This window comes from Microcaecilia unicolor, chromosome 5, assembly GCF_901765095.1.
Source record: "Microcaecilia unicolor chromosome 5, aMicUni1.1, whole genome shotgun sequence".
In the NCBI taxonomy this organism is placed as follows: domain Eukaryota; kingdom Metazoa; phylum Chordata; class Amphibia; order Gymnophiona; family Siphonopidae; genus Microcaecilia; species Microcaecilia unicolor.
Window position 1 is genome coordinate 172,862,448 of NC_044035.1, and position 18,660 is coordinate 172,881,107.

At 49.4% G+C, this 18,660-nt stretch overlaps 1 protein-coding gene across 1 annotated transcript in view; it reads left to right on the forward strand.

Annotated features, from left to right (window-relative positions):
• The window catches only part of HYDIN (HYDIN axonemal central pair apparatus protein), a 2,443,906-nt gene that overhangs the window by 374,146 nt on the left and 2,051,100 nt on the right, over window positions 1–18,660 (forward strand). Inside the window, exon 15 of the mRNA XM_030205004.1 lies at window positions 8,234–8,385. Within this exon, the coding sequence (XP_030060864.1) occupies window positions 8,234–8,385 (152 nt within the window). The remainder of the gene's footprint in view (window positions 1–8,233; window positions 8,386–18,660) is intronic.

Genomic DNA, 18,660 nt, shown 5'->3' on the forward strand with positions numbered 1-18,660 from the left:
CGGCCTATTGCACTAATGGTAATTTGTCAAATACCTGTTTTACACACACATACGAATGTCCTTATATACTGCCAATACTTAGGGATCTGGGGTATGAAGAACGCTTATTAAATAGGTGTTGCAATATTTTCCAGCCCTGGTCCATCCTTTCAATATTTCTCCTTTTCCCTGGACGGGGGAAAAGGCGCATCTCATTAATCGTGAACAGCTGGGCCAGCCACAGCACGTCCATGTCAGAGAAGTTGGGCTTTCTCCCTCCTGCAGCCTTGACTTCTCCGACAAATGTGCACACGCGTGTACCATGCATATATAACACATCAAAGGTTATGCATGCACTACATAGACGTGTTATGACATGCTTATGACAGCTCTGGACTTTACCGGCAGCCTCTGACCACATGTTCCATATATATCGGAAAAGGAGGCGGATTCCTTTTGTGCATTCGTCAGTATCGGTAGTGCATCGCGACAAGTCCACATTTCTATAGTACTTTTGCTCGTTTGCATCTGTTTTCGTTAGCTGCTACCATGATCCGAAAATGGCTCGGAGAAGCCTTTTGTGCATGCCGCAGTTTACTACTCGCTCGTTAATGGCTCGATAAGTTTAGTGCATCCGGCCCTAAAGGAAAGAAAATTATCAAGGTAAGAACCTAATTTTCTCATGTATGTATGCAGGTCTAGAGAATGTCCAGGATGTTTTCTTTCAAAACGTTTTTAAAGGAATTTTTCAATATCAGAAAACATTTACTTTTCAGTTTTTAGACATTTTTTCGATAAACGTTTATTTCACAATTTGGACGTCATATTGAAAGTGCGCCTCTTAACCTAGTATTTTCGGCTTATCCAGATCTCATTCAGCTAGTATATAGTTCTACTAAAGAATTTTTTTCAACTTAATGATAACAGGAAAACAGCACTTTAGTGTGAGTTGGGATGTCGTGTAGGTATACCTGAGGAGCAGCATCAGTTTTCAGCTGGTAAGAACAAACAAATGTTGCAACTGCTTAGGCTCTTGGAGGCTCAGATACATACTCTTGGATGTCATCTTAAGTGAACTAATGACAAGAAGATGATTACTCAGCTGCATAAATTCAAAATTTCTTACAGTACTCTATTAAGCCAGCAGGCTCAGTAGGATGTCTTTTATTATAACGTGAAATATTATTTAGGTTCCAATTAATTGGGTAAACTGTAAACTATTTATAAATTAGTCATAGGCTGGCCAATATTCAGCCTGTAGGAGGCTAAGTCCCGTGATCGGTGCTGAGGCGGATCTTCAATGCTGGACAGTTTCTGGTGACCGGAATGAAATATCTGGGGTTTTTTTGGCCAGTTTAAACTTAACCAGCTATGTCATTATTCAGCACTGGCTGGTTAAATTTATAGTGGCCAAAGATAGAACTGCTATTTAAGTGGTCCTATTAGGCACTAAACTTAGCTGGCAATGCGCTGAATATTAGCAGCTAGCCCGGTATATTGCATGATATTACCCGTTAGCTACTAGCACTAAGCGGTAATATTCAGCAGAGTTAACCGGCTATCTCTCGCTGAATATTAGTGCTTAGCCAGTTAAGTGCTGTTTAGCCAGCCAGGAGCCATTCCTGGCCGGTTAAATAGCTCTAATTCTCAGAGGACAAGCAGTCTGTTTATTCTCACCATTGGGTCGTCATCCGCGACGGCCCAGGAGATTGGCAAAATCTTGAGAGCAAACGAAGAAGTCTCTCAAATGGTCCATCGCATGGGCTGAGCGCACCGCGCATGAACGAACGGCTTCCTGCCCGCGACACGAGCGTGAGTCCCTTAGTTTCTTTTTGATCGCGTCTTGAGTGACACGTTATTTCATAATGGCACTCATTTTTCGGCTCAGGAGACTAATTTTTGCGTTTCACCGCCCCCCCTTTTTTTGTTTTCCTTACTAGTGGTAGTTGTTCTCGGAAAAAAAAAGAGTTATTTCCCTTATTTTGTTAGTTTTCTTCACTTGTTTTCCTTTCTTTTTTGTCGCGGCCGCCTTTTAGGCTGCTCGGCCGGGTCTTTTTTTCCCCTTTTTGTGCCTTTTTATTTGGCACGATCGAGTCCTTTAATTTCGCAGCCGCTATTTTTCCGTCCATGTCATCGAGGACTCCCAGTGGCTTCAAGCGTTGTACTCGCTGCAACCGGACCATCTCGGGTACGGACCCCCACGCGTGGTGTCTCCAGTGCCTTGGGCCCAAACATTTGCCAGCTGCTTATAAGCTGTGCTTTCTTATGAAAAAGCTGACCCAAGTGTCTCGGGAGGCTCAGCGTGAAAGACTGTTTGCTGATCGGTCTGGTCCTTCGACATCGGCATCGACATCGGTACTGAGGTCGGCGACGTCGAAGGAAGCATTGACTTCGAGAGCACAGGTAATGGCTGCCGAATGACCACATCGCGCTGGGAGCAGCAAGGCATCAAGTGGGTCTCCACCTGTCTCGAGGCCTACTGCTATGCAGGCCCCCCGCCCCGAGGAGGCATGAGGATTCGACGTCCTCTTCGGTACCGAGGAGTCTCGATGATGGGCGTCGAGTGAAGGCTAAGAAGCACCGTCATCATTCTCCTTCCATACACGATACCGAGCTCTGGGGAGCCGAGGGATTCGGCACCCCGAGAAGCGTCGGCACCGAGAGGACCGCTCACCCTCTATACAGGAGGTGCCGATGCATCGGTCTTCTGGCAGCTTGGTACCGGCTCTTGAGCCCCCTCAGATTCTGCCACTGGCTCCTACACTGGCCCCACAGCTCTTTCCGATGGAGGCTCTCGACGAGCGCATCAGGGCCCTTCTTCCAGAGCTTCTGGAAGGATTGCTGCACCAGTCTGCTTCGGTGCCAGGGGTGCTTCCATCTTCTGCATTTACTATGGAAGCAGCATCTGGGCCTTTGCCTGTGGTGAGGTCCCCATCCTCGGTGCCGCTTGCGGCATCGGCGTCGGCCGCCACCCGGGCCAATTCTCCCTCGACTTCGGCGGAGGAAACTTCGCCGCAGTCCAGGCAGGGGTCGACTTCTCGATATCCCCCTCGAGGCCGTCGTTCCTTGACGTCGAGACAGGCTCGGGTTCAGGCTGCTCTTAGAGAGCTTCTGTCCGACACCGATGATGAGTGCTCGTGGGAGGAAGAGAAAGATCCCAGATACTTTTTGGAAGAAGAGTAATATGGGGTCCCCCCTAATCCTACTCCGCCTATTGAAAGAAGGATGTCCCCCTGAGAGTCTTTCTTTGTCCTCCTTTGTTCGAGAAATGTGTAAAGATATTCCCTTTCCTATGGAGGTTGTGGATGAGCCCAGGGCCGAGATGCTCGAGGTCTTGGACTATCCTTCTCCGCCCACAGAGGTTGCAACGGCCCCCTTGCATAGTACACTCAGGGAAGTTCTTATGCAAAACTGGTCGTTCCCTCTATCTAATCCAGTGGTCCCCAAAAAAGCAGCATCCCAGTACAGAGTCCATGGAGAATCATTAATGGTGAAGGCCCACATGGTGGTGGACTCTGCTCTCAGAAGAGTCAAGAGTACTAAAGACTATGCCTCGGCGCCCCCAGGCAGAGAGTCTAGGACCTTGGATTCTTTTGGGAGGAAAACATATCAGGCTGCTATGCTTGCCGCCAAGATCCAAACTTATCAGCTCTACATGAGCATCCACTTGCGGAACTCGGTGAGGCAACTGTCCAGTTTGGTCGAAGCACTTCCTCCGGAGCTCGCCGAATCTTTTAACGAGGTGGGCAGGCAGCAGAAGGTGTATTGCAAATTCCTATCCAGGGGTACTTACGACACTTTTGATGTGGCATCCCAAGTAGCTGCTCAAGTTATAGTGATGCACAGACTTTCATGGCTGCGTGTCTCTGACCTGGATCATAAGACCCAGTAGCGAATGGTGGATGTTCCTTGCTGGGGGGATAATCTTTTTGGAGAAAAAGTAGAGGACATGGTCGATCAGATCAAGAAGCACCATGATGCTATGGATTCTCTCTCCCGCCGGGCTTCTTCTGCTACCGCCTCCTCATCTAGGAGGTTTTTTGGAGCGAGTGTACCTACGCCTATTCCTACAATAGGCGTAGGTACATTCCTGCTTCTCGGCAGCCTATCCAGGCTCAGTCCCAGCATTCTCGTTCCCATCAACAGCGTGCGCCTAAGGCCCCTGTGGCTCTCAAGGAAAAGCAAGGGACGGGCTTTTGACTGGCTCCAGTGCAGCATAGCCTCAGAAAAAGTGCCCGTGCCGGAAGACATGCCGGTCGGAGGGAGGTCGATATTTTTTCACCAAAGATGGCCTCTTATAATCTTCGACAGGTGGGATCTTCAAATAGTCTGGTTAGGATACACTCTCAATCTGGAATCCAAACCTCCAAATTGTCCACTGGGAGCTCAATCCTTCAGCTCCCAGCACAAGTAGGTACTTGCAGAGGTACTCTCCGCCCTTCTAAAGGCCAATGCGGTTGAACCCATTCCATCAGGGGAAGAAGGGCTGGGATTCTATTCCATGTACTTCCTTGTGCAAAAGAAAACAGGGGGGATGCGTCCCATCCTAGACCTAAGGGCCCTGAACAAATTCCTAGTCCAAGAAAAGTTCAGGATGGTTTCCCTGGGCTCCCTTCTTCCCATGATTCAGGAAAACGATTGGCTATGCTCTCTGGACTTAAAGGATGCCTATACTCACATCTCGATACTCCCAGCTCACAGGAAATATCTTCGATTTCGGTTGGGAACTCGGCACTTTCAGTACTGTGTACTGCCCTTTGGCCTTGCATCTGCATCCAGGGTCTTCACTAAGTGCCTGGCAGTTGTCTCAGCATTGCTACGCAGACTGGGAGCGCATTTCTTCCCTTATCTCGATGATTGGCTGGTGAAGAGCACCTCGGAGGCAGGCGTGATGACTATTCGACTGCTAGAGCTACTGGGGTTTGTAATCAATTATCCCAAATTCCACCTTGTCCCGGTTCAGAAATTAGAGTTCATTGGAGCTCTGTTGGACAGTCGGACATCTCAAGCTTATCTCCCCCAGGCAAGGGCAGACAATCTCCTGGCCCTAGTGTCCTTGGTTCGAGCTCTCAACAGATCACAGCTCGGCAGATGTTGAGACTTTTAGGGCACATGGCTTCCACAGTTCATGTGACTCCCATGGCATGCCTACATATGAGATCAGCTCAATGGACCCTAGCTTCCCAGTGGTGCCAGGCCACAGGGGACCTAGAGGATGTGATCCATCTCTCCACTGAATTTTGCAGTTCCCTTCAGTGGTGGACCATTCGATCCAATCTGACCTTGGGACGTCCATTCCAAATTCCTCAGCCGCAGAAAGTGCAGACAATGGATGCATCCCTCCTGGGGTGGGGAACTCATGTAGATGGACTTCACACTCAAGGAGCTTGGTCCTTTCAGGAAAAGGATCTTCAGATCAACCTCCTGGAATTACGAGCGATCTGGAATGCTCTCAAGGCTTTCAGAGATCGGCTGTCCAATCAAATCATTTTAATTCAGACAGACAATCAAGTTGCTATGTATTACTCCAACAAACAGGGGGGCACCGGATCTCGCCTTCTGTGTCAGGAAGCCGTTCGGATGTGGCTTTGGGTGCACCACCACTGCATGTTTTTCCAGACCATGTATCTGGCAGGCGTAAACAACAGTCTGGCCGACAGGTTGAGCAGGATCATGCAACCTCACGAATGGTCACTGAGCATGGACATTGTCCGCAAGATCTTCCGAGCGTGGGGCACCCCCTCGGTGGATCTTTTTGCCACTCAGTTCAATCACAAAGTCCCTCAATTCTGTTCCAGACTTCAGGCTCACAACAGACTAGCATCAGATGCCTTTCTCCTTCATTGGGGGACAGGCCTTCTGTATGCAAATCCTCCCATACCTCTAGTAGGGAAGGCTTTACTGAAACTCAAGCAAGACTGTGGAACCATGATTCTGATTGCGCCCTTTTGGCCTCGTCAGATCTGGTTCCCTCTTCTTCTGGAGTTGTCCTCTGAAAAATCGTGGATATTGGAGTGTTTTCCAACCCTCATCACCCAGAATGAGTGGTCACTTCTGCATCCCAACCTCCAGTCTCTGGCTCTCACAGCCTGGATGTTGAGAGCTTAGAACAGAAGTTGCCTCCTTAGGTCTTTTGGAGGGTGTCTCCCGAGTCTTGCTTGCTTCCAGGAAAGCTTCCACGAAAAAGTGTTATTCGTTCAAATGGAGGAGGTTTGCTGTCTGGTGTGACAGCAAGGCCCTAGATCCTTTTTCTTGTCCTACACGCACCCTGCTTGAATACCTTCTACACTTATCAGAGTCTGGTCTCAAGACCAACTCCGTAAGGGTTCATCTTAGTGCAATTATTGCTTATCATCAACATGTAGAGGGTCAGCCTATCTCTGGACAGGCTTTAGTAGTTCGTTTCATGAGAGGTTTGCTTTTGTCAAAGCCCCCAGTCAAACCTCCACCAGTGTCATGGGATCTCAACATCGTTCTCACCCAGCTGATGAAAACCCCTTTTGAGCCACTGAATTCCTGCCATCTGAAGTACTTGACCTGGAAGGTCATTTTCTTGGTGGCTGTTACTTCAGCTCATAGAGCCCCTCCAAGCCCTGGTAGTGCATGCACCTTATATCAAGTTTCATCATAACAGAGTAGTCCTTCGCACTCACCCTAAGTTCTTGTCAAAGGTGGTGTCGGAGTTCGATCTGAACCAGTCAGTTGTCTTGCCAACATTCTTTCCCCGTCCTCATAACCGCCCTGGTGAAAGCAGTTTGCACACCTTGGACTGCAAGAGAGCACTGGCCTTTTACGTGGAGCGGACAAAGCCCTTCAGACAGTCCGCCCAGTTATTTGTTTCTTTTGATCCCAACAGGAGGGGAGTTGCCATCGGAAAACACACAATCTCCAACTGGCTAGCAGATTGCATTTCCTTCACTTACGCCCAAGCTGGGCTGACTGTGGAGGGCCATGTCACGACTTACAATGTTAGAGCCATGGCTGCGTCATTGGCTTACTTAGTCATCCTCCATTGAGGATATTTGCAAGGCTGCAACGTGGTCATCAGTCCACACATTCACATCTCACTACTGCTTTCAGCAAGATACCAGACGCGACAGTCGGGCAGTCGGTGCTGCAGAATTTGTTCAGAGTTTAGAATCCAACTCCACCCTCCTAGGCCCATTTCTGTTCTGTTCCAGGCTGCACTCTCACTTAGTTGTATTTCTTTTCAGGTCAATCTCTGTCATGCCCATTTGACCAATGTTCATTGTTTTGAGTGAGCCTGGGGGCTAGGGATACCCCAATGGTGAGAATAATCCGCCTGTTTGTCCTTGAAGAAAATGAAGATGCATACCTATAGAAGGTATTCTCCGAGGACAGCAGGCTGATTATTCTCACATACTCGCCCTCCTCCCCTTGGAGTTGTTCTTGTTTCTGGTTTGCTTTTTTATTAAACCAAGGGACTCACGCTCCAGTCGAGGGCGGGAAGCCATTCGCGCATGCACGGTGCACTCAGCCCGCGCGATGGAGCATTTGAGAGACTTCTTCATTTGCTCTCAAGTTTTTTCCGGTCTCCTGGGCCGTCGCGAAAGACAGCCTAATGGTGAGAATAATCAGCCTGCTGTCCTCGGAGAATACCTGCTACAGGTATGTATCTTCATTATATTGGCCAGAGGGAAAATAGAATTCAGAACAGTCCCCATAAAATTAGTATGATGAAGGACTTCTAGCAAGCATTTGTAGAGTTTACTGTCAGTTGTAGCAGTCAGGCTATCACTCTTCATGGAGGAAATCCATCAATTTGTTGAGCTGCTGCCTCATCTGTCAATTGATGAGGCTGCAGCGCAGTGGTTGAGGTATCCAGTCAAGCTTTTCAAGATCATGGCTGCTATTTTAGTTCTAATTAGGGTATGATTGATTCACAGCTGAGTTCTTCCATGCAATTGCTCCTGTACTATCACCCTGGATACTGAAGCTATGTTATTCCCATGGGATAGAATCAGTTGGAGAGATTTTAAAAGTTGCATTATTGTTAGAAGAAGATTCTTAATTTTTGTTTCCTCAGTGCTGTTATGTATGTTACATTGTAACTTACTTTAAAATGTTATGATAGGCAAGACATAAATGTTTTAATAATATTGGTAATTAATTCCCAGAGTTGCACAAAGTCAGGTGTCAAGACAGCACAGTAATTGAAGGTTACTAATTCCAAATGACATAGCAAAAGCCTCCAAATATGTTTCTTTCTACACTAGTGAAAGATCTTATTGAGGAATCAAAACTATTATCTCTTATCTCTTGACAGGACGTGAAGCACGTCTACCGCTGCGCATCAAAGGGGAAGGGATTGGGCCAAGACTTTTGTTCAACTTTGACCAGCTAGACATTGGGAAAGTCTTTGTGGGATCTGTTCATGGTTATGAAGTAAGTGCACTGGAAAATAGAAATATGCACTAATTTGTGGTTTGTTGTCCATTTACCCCTAAACCCTGAACTTTATAGTAATTAAAAGGCCCATTTTAGATAGGTCATTGAGAGGGGAATTGAGATGTCCTGGCTCAGCATCCTGTTTCCAACAGTGGCCAATCCAGGTCACAAATACCTGACAAGATTTTATTTATTTATTTATTTATTTATTTGTTTGTTTGTTTGTTTGTTGCATTTTAATCCCACATTTTCCCACCTATTTGCAGGCTCAATGTGGCTTACAATGTTCTGTAATGGCATTCGCCATTCCAGATTTAAAGATACAATTGGTATTACATAAATAACATGAATGACATAAAAGATCCTGAAAAAGTTCAATACATTTTATACTCCCAGAAATAAGCAGTGGATTTTCCCCAAGTCAATTTAATAGTGGTCTATGGACTTTTCCTTTAGGAAGTCGTGCAGACCTTTTTAAAACCCTGCTAAGCTAACTGCCTTTACCACATTCTCTGGCAACGAATTCCAGAGTTTAATTGCACGTTGAGTGAAGAAAAAGTTTCTCCGATTCATTTTAAATTTACTACTTTGTAGCTTTATCGCATGGCCCCTAGTCCTAGTATTTATGGAAAGAGTAAACAAATGATTCACGTCTACCCGTTCCACTCCACTCATTATTTTAAAGACCTCTATCATATCTCCCCTCAGCCTTCTTTTCTCCAAGCTGAAGAGCCCTACCCGCTTTAGCCTTTCCTCATAAGGGAAGTCGTCCCATTCCATTTGTCATTTTAATCGCCCTTCTCTGTGCCTTTTCTAATTCCACTCTGTTTGTTGAGATGTGGTGACCAGAATTGAACCCAATATTTGAGGTGCAGTCGCACCATGGACCGATACAAAAGCATTATAACATCCTCACTTTTGTTTTCCATTCCTTTCCTAATAATACCTAACATTCTATTTGCTTTCTTAGCCGCCGCAGCACACTGAGCAGAAGGTTTCAACGTATCATCAACAACGATGCCGAGATCCCTTTCTTGGTCGGTGACTCCTAACGAGGAATCTTGCATTACATAGCTATAGTTCACGTTCCTCTATCCCACATGCATCACTTTGCACTTGCTTATATTAAACATCATCTGCCATTTAGACACCCAGTCTCGTAAGGTCCTCTTGTAATTTTTCATAATCCTCTCACGATTTAACATCTTTGAATAGCGTTATGTCATCAGGAAATACTCAAGATGGCCGACAGGTGAGGAGCCCAGAAACGAGCTCCTGAGACCCCGAGGGAACAGGCCCATTCAGACCATCCTGGTGACCCTCCAACCGGACCGGAATGGAACTGGATTAACCCAAAGATAACCTCTGAAATACCGGACAGCGACAGCCTCACTGGTACTACACACGGGTGAAAGACCTGAGGCTGATCGCAGCACTCCGTCCATCCATCTCACAGCTCGACCCATAGCCTCGACCTATCCATGACCGGGCGGTAATCCAGCTGCACTGACCAACCGACTGAGCGATCCTGAAGCAGACTGCGACTGCTCGATCGACTCGTTATCCGACCCGACCAGCCATGCTAAGACCTGCTGAGTCTGACCGACAGCGCTGACTGAAGGCCTGGTGAAAACAGCTACGAGGTCGCACTCCCGAACTGTACCGGCAATTCTCCGAGGACAAGCAGGCTGCTTGTTCTCACTGATGGGTGACGTCCACGGCAGCCCCTCCAATCGGAACTTCTCTAGCAAAGGCCTTTGCTAGTCCTCGCGCGCCGATGCGCATCGCGCATGTGCGGCCGTCTTCCCGCCCGAACCGGCTCGTGTTCGTCAGTCTTCTTTTGTCCGCGCTCGGTACGGTCGTGATTGCGCCGTTCGCGCCCCTTAAGTTGACCCTCGCGCGTCTTTTGACTTTTCGCTTACAAAAAAAAAAAAAAAAGGATTTCGGAGAAGGGCCTTACGGTCTTTTTCCCTTCCCCGTACTTCTAGTTTTTGGCCCCGATAAGTTTTCTTTCATTTTCGGGGTAGGCCCTTTGAGGCCTCGGGTCGAGTTTTTTTTCTCCCCTTCTTTTTGGTGCCTTACCGCAATTACGAGTTTTGATTTCACCGGCGTGATTTTTCCGCCCATGTCATCGAAGTCTCCCAGTGGCTTCAAGAAGTGCACCCAGTGCGCCCGGGTAATCTCGCTCACTGATAGGCACGCGTCGTGTCTTCAGTGTCTGGGGGCTGGGCACCGCCCGCAGGCCTGTAGTCTTTGCGCCCTTTTACAGAAAAGGACTACCTGAGTCCTTTTCTGTAAAAGGGCGCAAAGACTGGGCGAGATTGGCCCAGTGGAACGATTTGTTCTCGGGCTCTTCGTTGGCATCGGCACCGGGAGTATCGAGTGCGTCGACGTCGACAGCGTCAAGACCTCCACCCTCAGCCGCGACTGTATCGATTGCATCGAGGCATCGACCCTCTGCATCGTCGGGGCCGAGACATCGGAAGGCTGCGTCGGCGTCGGTGGTACCGGGACCTCCACTAGTGCTCATGTCGTCGGACGGTGGTGCTTCGTCTGGAGTGCAGGTGAGGGCTGTCCATTCCCCTGCTGGTGGCGGTGAGCCTTCGGGTGGGTCTCCCCCTACCCTAAGGGCTCCTGCGGTACAGCCCCCCCCCCCCCCCCCGAGACCGACCTTCTTCGGCCTCGGCCCCGAGAAAGAGACGGCTGGATTCTACGTCCTCCTCGTCGGTACCGGTAAGCTCCGGTGACATGCTTCTTTTGAAAAAGTCATAGAAGCATCGACACCGGTCTCCTTCCCGCGTCGGTACCGAGAGCTCTGGGTCGCCGAGGGAGTTGGTACCCAGCAGGCATCGGCACCGGGAGGACCGCTCACCCTCTGTTCAGGAGGTGTCGATGCGCTCCACCTTGGACAGCCCGGAACAGCCTCCACGCCCGAAACAGACTCTGACTTCAACTCCTGCATCGGCTTCCATGTCTTTCTCCACAGCCCCCCTGCACGAGAGTCTCCGGGCCGTTCTCCCAGAGATCCTGGGAGAGCTGTTGCGCCCTTCCCCTCCGGTACCGGGGGTGCTTGCGCCTCCGGTACCGTCGAGTGAGGCGCCGGCTGGCCCCTTGCCCGGGGTGAGATCTCCAACATCGGTGCCGCTTGCGGTACCGACTGCGGTCGCCTCCCAGGAAGGCTCCCCGACGACTTCGGCGGAGGGAGCTTCGCCGGTGCGGGCGAGGGAGTCTACCTCTCGATGCTCCCACCGTGGCCGTGGTTCCACGGAGTCGAACTGGGCACGACTTCAGATGCAGGTCCGTGAACTTGTGTCTGATACCGATGGTGAGGCCTCGTGGGAGGAGGAGGAGGACATCAGATATTTCTCTGATGAGGAGTCTGATGGCCTTCCTTCTGATCCCACTCCCTCCCCTTAAAGGCAGCTTTCTCCTCCCGAGAGTCTGTCTTTTGCGGCCTTTGTCCGGGAGATGTCTATGGCCATCCCCTTCCCGGTGGTTGTGGAGGACGAGCCCAGGGCTGAAATGTTTGAGCTCCTGGACTATCCTTCTCCACCTAAGGAAGCGTCCACAGTACCCATGCATCATGTCCTAAAAAAGACATTGCTGGCGAACTGGACCAAGCCTTTAAGTAATCCCCACATTCCCAAGAAGATCGAGTCCCAGTACCGGATCCATGGGGACCCAGAGCTGATGCGCACTCAGTTGCCTCACGACTCTGGAGTTGTGGATTTGGCCCTAAAGAAGGCTAAGAGTTCTAGAGAGCATGCTTCGGCGCCCCCGGGCAAAGACTCCAGAACCTTAGACTCCTTTGGGAGGAAGGCCTACCATTCCTCTATGCTCGTGGCCAAAATTCAGTCCTACCAGCTCTACACGAGCATACACATGCGGAACAATGTGCGGCAGTTGGCGGGCTTGGTGGACAAGCTCCCTCCTGAGCAAGCCAAGCCATTTCAGGAGGTGGTCAGGCAGCTGAAGGCATGCAGAAAATTCCTGGCCAGAGGAGTGTATGACACCTTTGATGTTGCGTCCAGGGCCGCTGCTCAAGGTGTGGTGATGCGCAGACTCTCATGGCTGCGTGCCTCCGACCTGGAGAATAGGATCCAGCAGCGGATTGCGGACTCGCCTTGCCGTGCGGACAATATTTTTGGAGAGAATGTCGAACAGGTGGTAGAACAGCTCTACCAGTGGGATACCGCTTTCGACAAGTTCTCCCGCCGGCAGCCTTCAGCTTCTACCTCTACAGGTAGACGTTTTTATGGGGGAAGGAAGACTGTTCCCTACTCTTCTGGTAAGCGTAGGTACAATCCTCCTTCTCGACAGCCTGCGGCCCAGGCTATGCCCCAGCGCGCTCGCTCTCGTCAGCAGCTTGCACCTCAGCAAGGCCCCTTGGCTCCCCAGCAAAAGCAAGGGACGAGCTTTTGACTGGCTCCAGCAGAGCATAGCCGACATCCAAGTGTCAGTGCCGGGCGATCTACCGGTCGGAGGGAGGTTGAAAGTTTTTCACCAAAGGTGGCCTCTCATAACCTCCTATCAGTGGGTTCTTCAAATAGTCCGGCAAGGATACACCCTCAATTTGGCCTCAAAACCTCCAAATTGTCCACCGGGAGCTCAGTCTTACAGCTTCCAGCACAAGCAGGTACTTGCAGAGGAACTCTCCGCCCTTCTCAGCGCAAATGCGGTCGAGCCTGTGCCATCCGGGCAAGAAGGGCTGGGATTCTATTCCAGGTACTTCCTTGTGGAAAAGAAAACAGGGGGGGTGCGTCTCATCCTAGACCTAAGGGCCCTGAACAAATATCTGGTCAAGGAAAAGTTCAGGATGCTTTCCCTGGGCACCCTTCTTCCCATGATTCAGGAAAACGATTGGCTATGCTCTGTGGACTTGAAGGACGCCTACACGCACATCCCGATACTGCCAGCTCACAGACAGTATCTGCGATTTCAGCTGGGCACACGTCACTTCCAGTACTGTGTGCTACCCTTTGGGCTCGCCTCTGCGCCCAGAGTGTTCACGAAGTGCTTGGCTGTAGTAGTAGCGGCACTTCGCAGGCTGGGGGTACACGTGTTCCCATATCTCGACGATTGGCTGGTGAAGAACACATCTAAGGCAGGAGCTCTACAGTCCATGCAGATGACTATTCGCCTCCTGGAGCTACTGCGGTTTGTGATAAATTATCCAAAGTCCCATCTTCTCCCAGTACAGAGACTCGAATTCATAGGAGCTCTGCTGGATTCTCAGACGGCTCGTGCCTATCTCCCAGAGTTGAGGGCCAACAACTTGTTGTCCCTCGTCTCGCGGGTGCGAGCGTCCCAGCAGATCACAGCTCGGCAGATGTTGAGATTGTTGGGTCACATGGCCTCCACAGTTCATGTGACTCCCATGGCCCGCCTTCACATGAGATCTGCTCAATGGACCCTAGCTTCCCAGTGGTTTCAGGCTGCTGGGGATCTAGAAGACGTGATCCACCTGTCCACGAGTTTTCTCAAATCCCTATATTTGTGGACGATTTGGTCCAATTTGACTCTGGGACGTCCTTTCCAAATTCCTCAGCCACAAAAAGTGCTGACTACGGATGCGTCTCTCCTGGGGTGGGGAGCTCATGTCGATGGGCTTCACACCCAGGGAAGCTGGTCCCTCCAGGAACGCGATCTGCAGATCAATCTTCTGGAGTTGCGAGCGGTCTGGAACGCTCTGAAGGCTTTCAGAGATCGGCTGTCCCACCAAATTATCCAAATTCAGACAGACAACCAGGTTGCCATGTATTACATCAACAAGCAGGGGGGCACCGGATCTCGCCCCCTGTGTCAGGAAGCCGTCAGCATGTGGCTCTGGGCTCGTCGTCACGGCATGGTGCTCCAAGCCACATATCTGGCAGGCGTAAACAACAGTCTGGCCGACAGACTGAGCAGGATTATGCAACCTCACGAGTGGTCGCTCAATTCCTGAGTAGTGCGCCAGATCTTCCAGGTGTGGGGCACCCCCTTGGTAGATCTCTTTGCATCTCGAGCCAACCACAAAGTCCCTCAGTTCTGTTCCAGGCTTCAAGCCCACGGCAGATTGGCATCGGATGCCTTCCTCCTGGACTGGGGGGAGGGTCTGCTGTATGCTTATCCTCCCATACCTCTGGTGGGGAAGACTTTGTTGAAACTCAAGCAAGACCGAGGCACCATGATTCTGATTGCTCCTTTTTGGCCGCGTCAGATCTGGTTCCCTCTTCTTCTGGAGTTGTCCTCCGAAGAACCATGGAGATTGGAGTGTTTTCCGACCCTCATCACACAGGATGAAGGGGCGCTTCTGCATCCCAGCCTCCAGTCTCTGGCTCTCACGGCCTGGATGTTGAGAGCGTAGACTTTGCCTCTTTAGGTCTGTCAGAGGGTGTCTCCCGCATCTTGCTTGCTTCCAGGAAAGATTCCACTAAGAGGAGTTACTTCTTTCTATGGAGGAGGTTTGCCGTCTGGTGTGACAGCAAGGCCCTAGATCCTCGCTCTTGTCCTACACAGACCCTGCTTGAATACCTTCTGCACTTGTCTGAGTCTGGTCTCAAGACCAACTCTGTAAGGGTTCACCTTAGTGCAATCAGTGCATACCATTACCGTGTGGAAGGTAAGCCGATCTCAGGACATCCTTTAGTTGTTCGCTTCATGAGAGGTTTGCTTTTGTCAAAGCCCCCTGTCAAACCTCCTACAGTGTCATGGGATCTCAATGTCGTTCTCACCCAGCTGATGAAACCTCCTTTTGAGCCACTGAACTCCTGCCATCTGAAGTACTTGACCTGGAAGGTCATTTTCTTGGTGGCAGTTACTTCAGCTCGTAGAGTCAGTGAGCTTCAGGCCCTGGTAGCCCAGGCCCCTTACACCAAATTTCATCATAACAGAGTAGTCCTCCGCACTCACCCTAAGTTCTTGCCAAAGGTTGTGTCGGAGTTCCATCTGAACCAGTCAATTGTCTTGCCAACATTCTTTCCCCGTCCTCATTCCTGCCCTGCTGAACGTCAGCTGCACACATTGGACTGCAAGAGAGCATTGGCCTTCTATCTGGAGTGGACACAGCCCAACAGACAGTCCGCCCAAATGTTTGTTGCTTTTGATCCCAACAGGAGGGGAGTGGCTGTGGGGAAACGCACCATATCCAATTGGCTAGCAGATTGCATTTCCTTCACTTACGCTCAGGCTGGGCTGGCTCTTGAGGGTCATGTCACGGCTCATAATGTTAGAGCCATGGCAGCGTCGGTAGCCCACTTGAAGTCAGCCACTATTGAAGAGATTTGCAAAGCTGCGACGTGGTCATCTGTCCACACATTCACATCTCATTACTGCCTGCAGCAGGATACCCGACGCGACAGTCGGTTCAGGCAGTCAGTGCTTCAGAATCTGTTCGGGGTTTAGAATCCAACTCCACCCCCCTAGGCCCATGTTTATTCTGTTCCAGGCTGCACTCTCAGTTAGTTGGATAAGTTGTTAGGTCAATCTCAGTTATGTCCTCGCCGTTGTGAGGCCCAATTGACCATGGTTGTTGTTTTGAGTGAGCCTGGGGGCTAGGGATACCCCATCAGTGAGAACAAGCAGCCTGCTTGTCCTCGGAGAAAGCGAATGCTACATACCTGTAGAAGGTATTCTCTGAGGACAGCAGGCTGATTGTTCTCACAAACCCGCCCGCCTCCCCTTTGGAGTTGTGTCTTCCCTTGTCTTTGTCTTGCTACATATGGGACTGACGAATAAGAGCCGGTTTCGGGCAGGAAGACGGCCGCGCATGCGCGGTGCGCATTGGCGCGCAAGGACTAGCAAAGGCCTTTGCTAGAGAAGTTCCGATTGGAGGGGCTGCCGTGGACGTCACCCATCAGTGAGAACAATCAGCCTGCTGTCCTCGGAGAATACCTTCTACAGGTATGTAGCATTCGCTATATTCCCCGGAGGAGCCTGACCGCTGCAAAGTACACCACCCGGGTGAAGATCAGCCCGAGAAAACCGGAATCGCTGGAAGATCCTCAGAGACCGCCCAATGCGAGACGTGCTTGAGGGGCGAACGGGACCAACGAGCGAGCCACAGCGACAGACCCAGTCACCTCACCGAAGCAGCGATCGGATCGCCCAACTGGCGAAACAGATTGCAGCGTGGTGCTGGGAGAGACAAGCGGAGACCGCGAGCAGAGAAAAATCAACTCACCACAGCTCTCCTTCTTAATAACCTCGGAAGAGGAGGCAGTAGATGAGCACCAACTGCTGAAGGGTCCGAATCGCGAGGAAATCGCCAGGTAGGACGATTGGGAAACCCAAGGCCCGATCCGGGGAGAACCCACGTGGCAGTTCACTAACAATGAGCTCTACTCCTCCTCACAGAAGAACTGAAATCAAGGGAGTCTTACAGACCCGAGTAAGCTACATAGCCCTTTAAAAACTGGATAGCTGCTTTGATGTAACTGCATGCACCGCTCATAGTAGTAAGAATTAAAAGTTTTCTGCTTTGCTTTGTTATAAATAGAAGGCTAATGAACTCTGCCAAAATAGCACCATTCTCTGCAAAGATTTAAATGCAGAAGCTTTTAAACATTTTAAATAGAAGGCAAATAAGCTGTTTTGCCAAGATAGCATTATTCTCTGTAATGATTTAAATTTAAATGCAAATGCTTTGCGTTGCCTTGTTCTTAATACAAGACAAATGAACTGCTTTTTCATAATTGTAAGGCAAAGGAAATAGTCGATTTCACCGCTCACAGCTCTGATTTATAGATGGTTGTCTTATTTTGCTTTGCTCTGAATATCAGGCAAATGAGCCACCTTGTTTCACTGTAAGATATTTGGAAATAACATATACCGCTCACAGTAATGCTTTAAATGTAAACGCTGGCTTTGCTTTGTTCTGCTTCCGAATGTACCGCTCACAGTAATGCTTGGCTCTGCTTCTTATTGTACCGCTCACAGTAATGCTTAAATGTAAATGCTGGCTGGCTTTGCTTCTAAATGTAAACCAAGTAAGATCAACATGAACTGGTGACAAGCTTAAGGCAAGTGAGATCTGATTGAACTAACGCAGAATACACTGCCCAGACTGAACTGCCTCGCGCTGATCACAACGCTCATAGATACGATGTGGATACCGCAGATTTGGACTGACCACAGGGTTCACTGCAACTGAGACTTGCATCACTTACACTCCTGCAAACAAGATCTACCTCTAAGCGCACTAACCCACTGAACCAGATGCCGCTTGCTCTTATGTACTATTCTCACATGGTATTGTTTATTCTCTACACTGCTGCCTAGAAATCGCTGTGGTGCCTTAAATGCTGATATGAACCCCAGCAAAACACTCCTAACTCTCTACTGTCTCTCCCTACTCCTACACGTATACACAACCCACGACACAGATAACAACAACCCCATAACTCACAAATCACACACCACTTACACACACACAATGCCCACCCAAACAAATAACAAAAACCATGACAAACCTAACACCCATGGACACCAACAGAGGATATCAAAAGAAGACACCAAACCAACACATCAAGAAAACAGACAATTGATAAAAATCACAACAAACTCAAACTCAAGGAAGCAACACCAATTAATACAAATAGGATACACCAACGCCAGATCAATAATCAAGAAAACTACAACGATAGCTGACTGGATAACCGCAGATAACCTTGACTTCCTTCTCATCAATGAAACTTGGATCCATAATTCCAAAGACCCGATAATCATAGAGCTATGTCCACCAGGATACAAAATCACTCATTGGACAAGAGAAGGAAAAAGAGGCGGAGGCATAGCTATAATTTATAAATCCCAATTCACAGTTACAACAACAGCTGCATCAATCCTCCCCCAACTCGAAATAGCCACAGTTAGAATCACCCACCCTAACCTACATGATCAACTAAACATAATCCTATTCTACAGACCCCCGGCTAACTGGCAAGACGCACAGACACACTTCACAGACTTCATATCAAATACTTGTCTGTCCTCCCAAAATGTCCTCATAGCAGGAGACATAAACCTCCATCTTGAAGACACAAACTCAAACAACGTACACGAATGCAAGGAATTCCTCCAACTATGGGAGATCCACTGGCCTAACATGCAACCCACCCACAAAAAAGGACACACACTAGACATCATAACTCATAAATTTTCATCAGAAGCGAACCTCATATTCAGGGATACAAAATGGACAATCACACCATGGTCAGATCACTACAAGGCAACCACCTCCCTCCTCTGGAAAACAAAAGAGAAACAATAAAAACAAGAAAAGAAAATCTACAC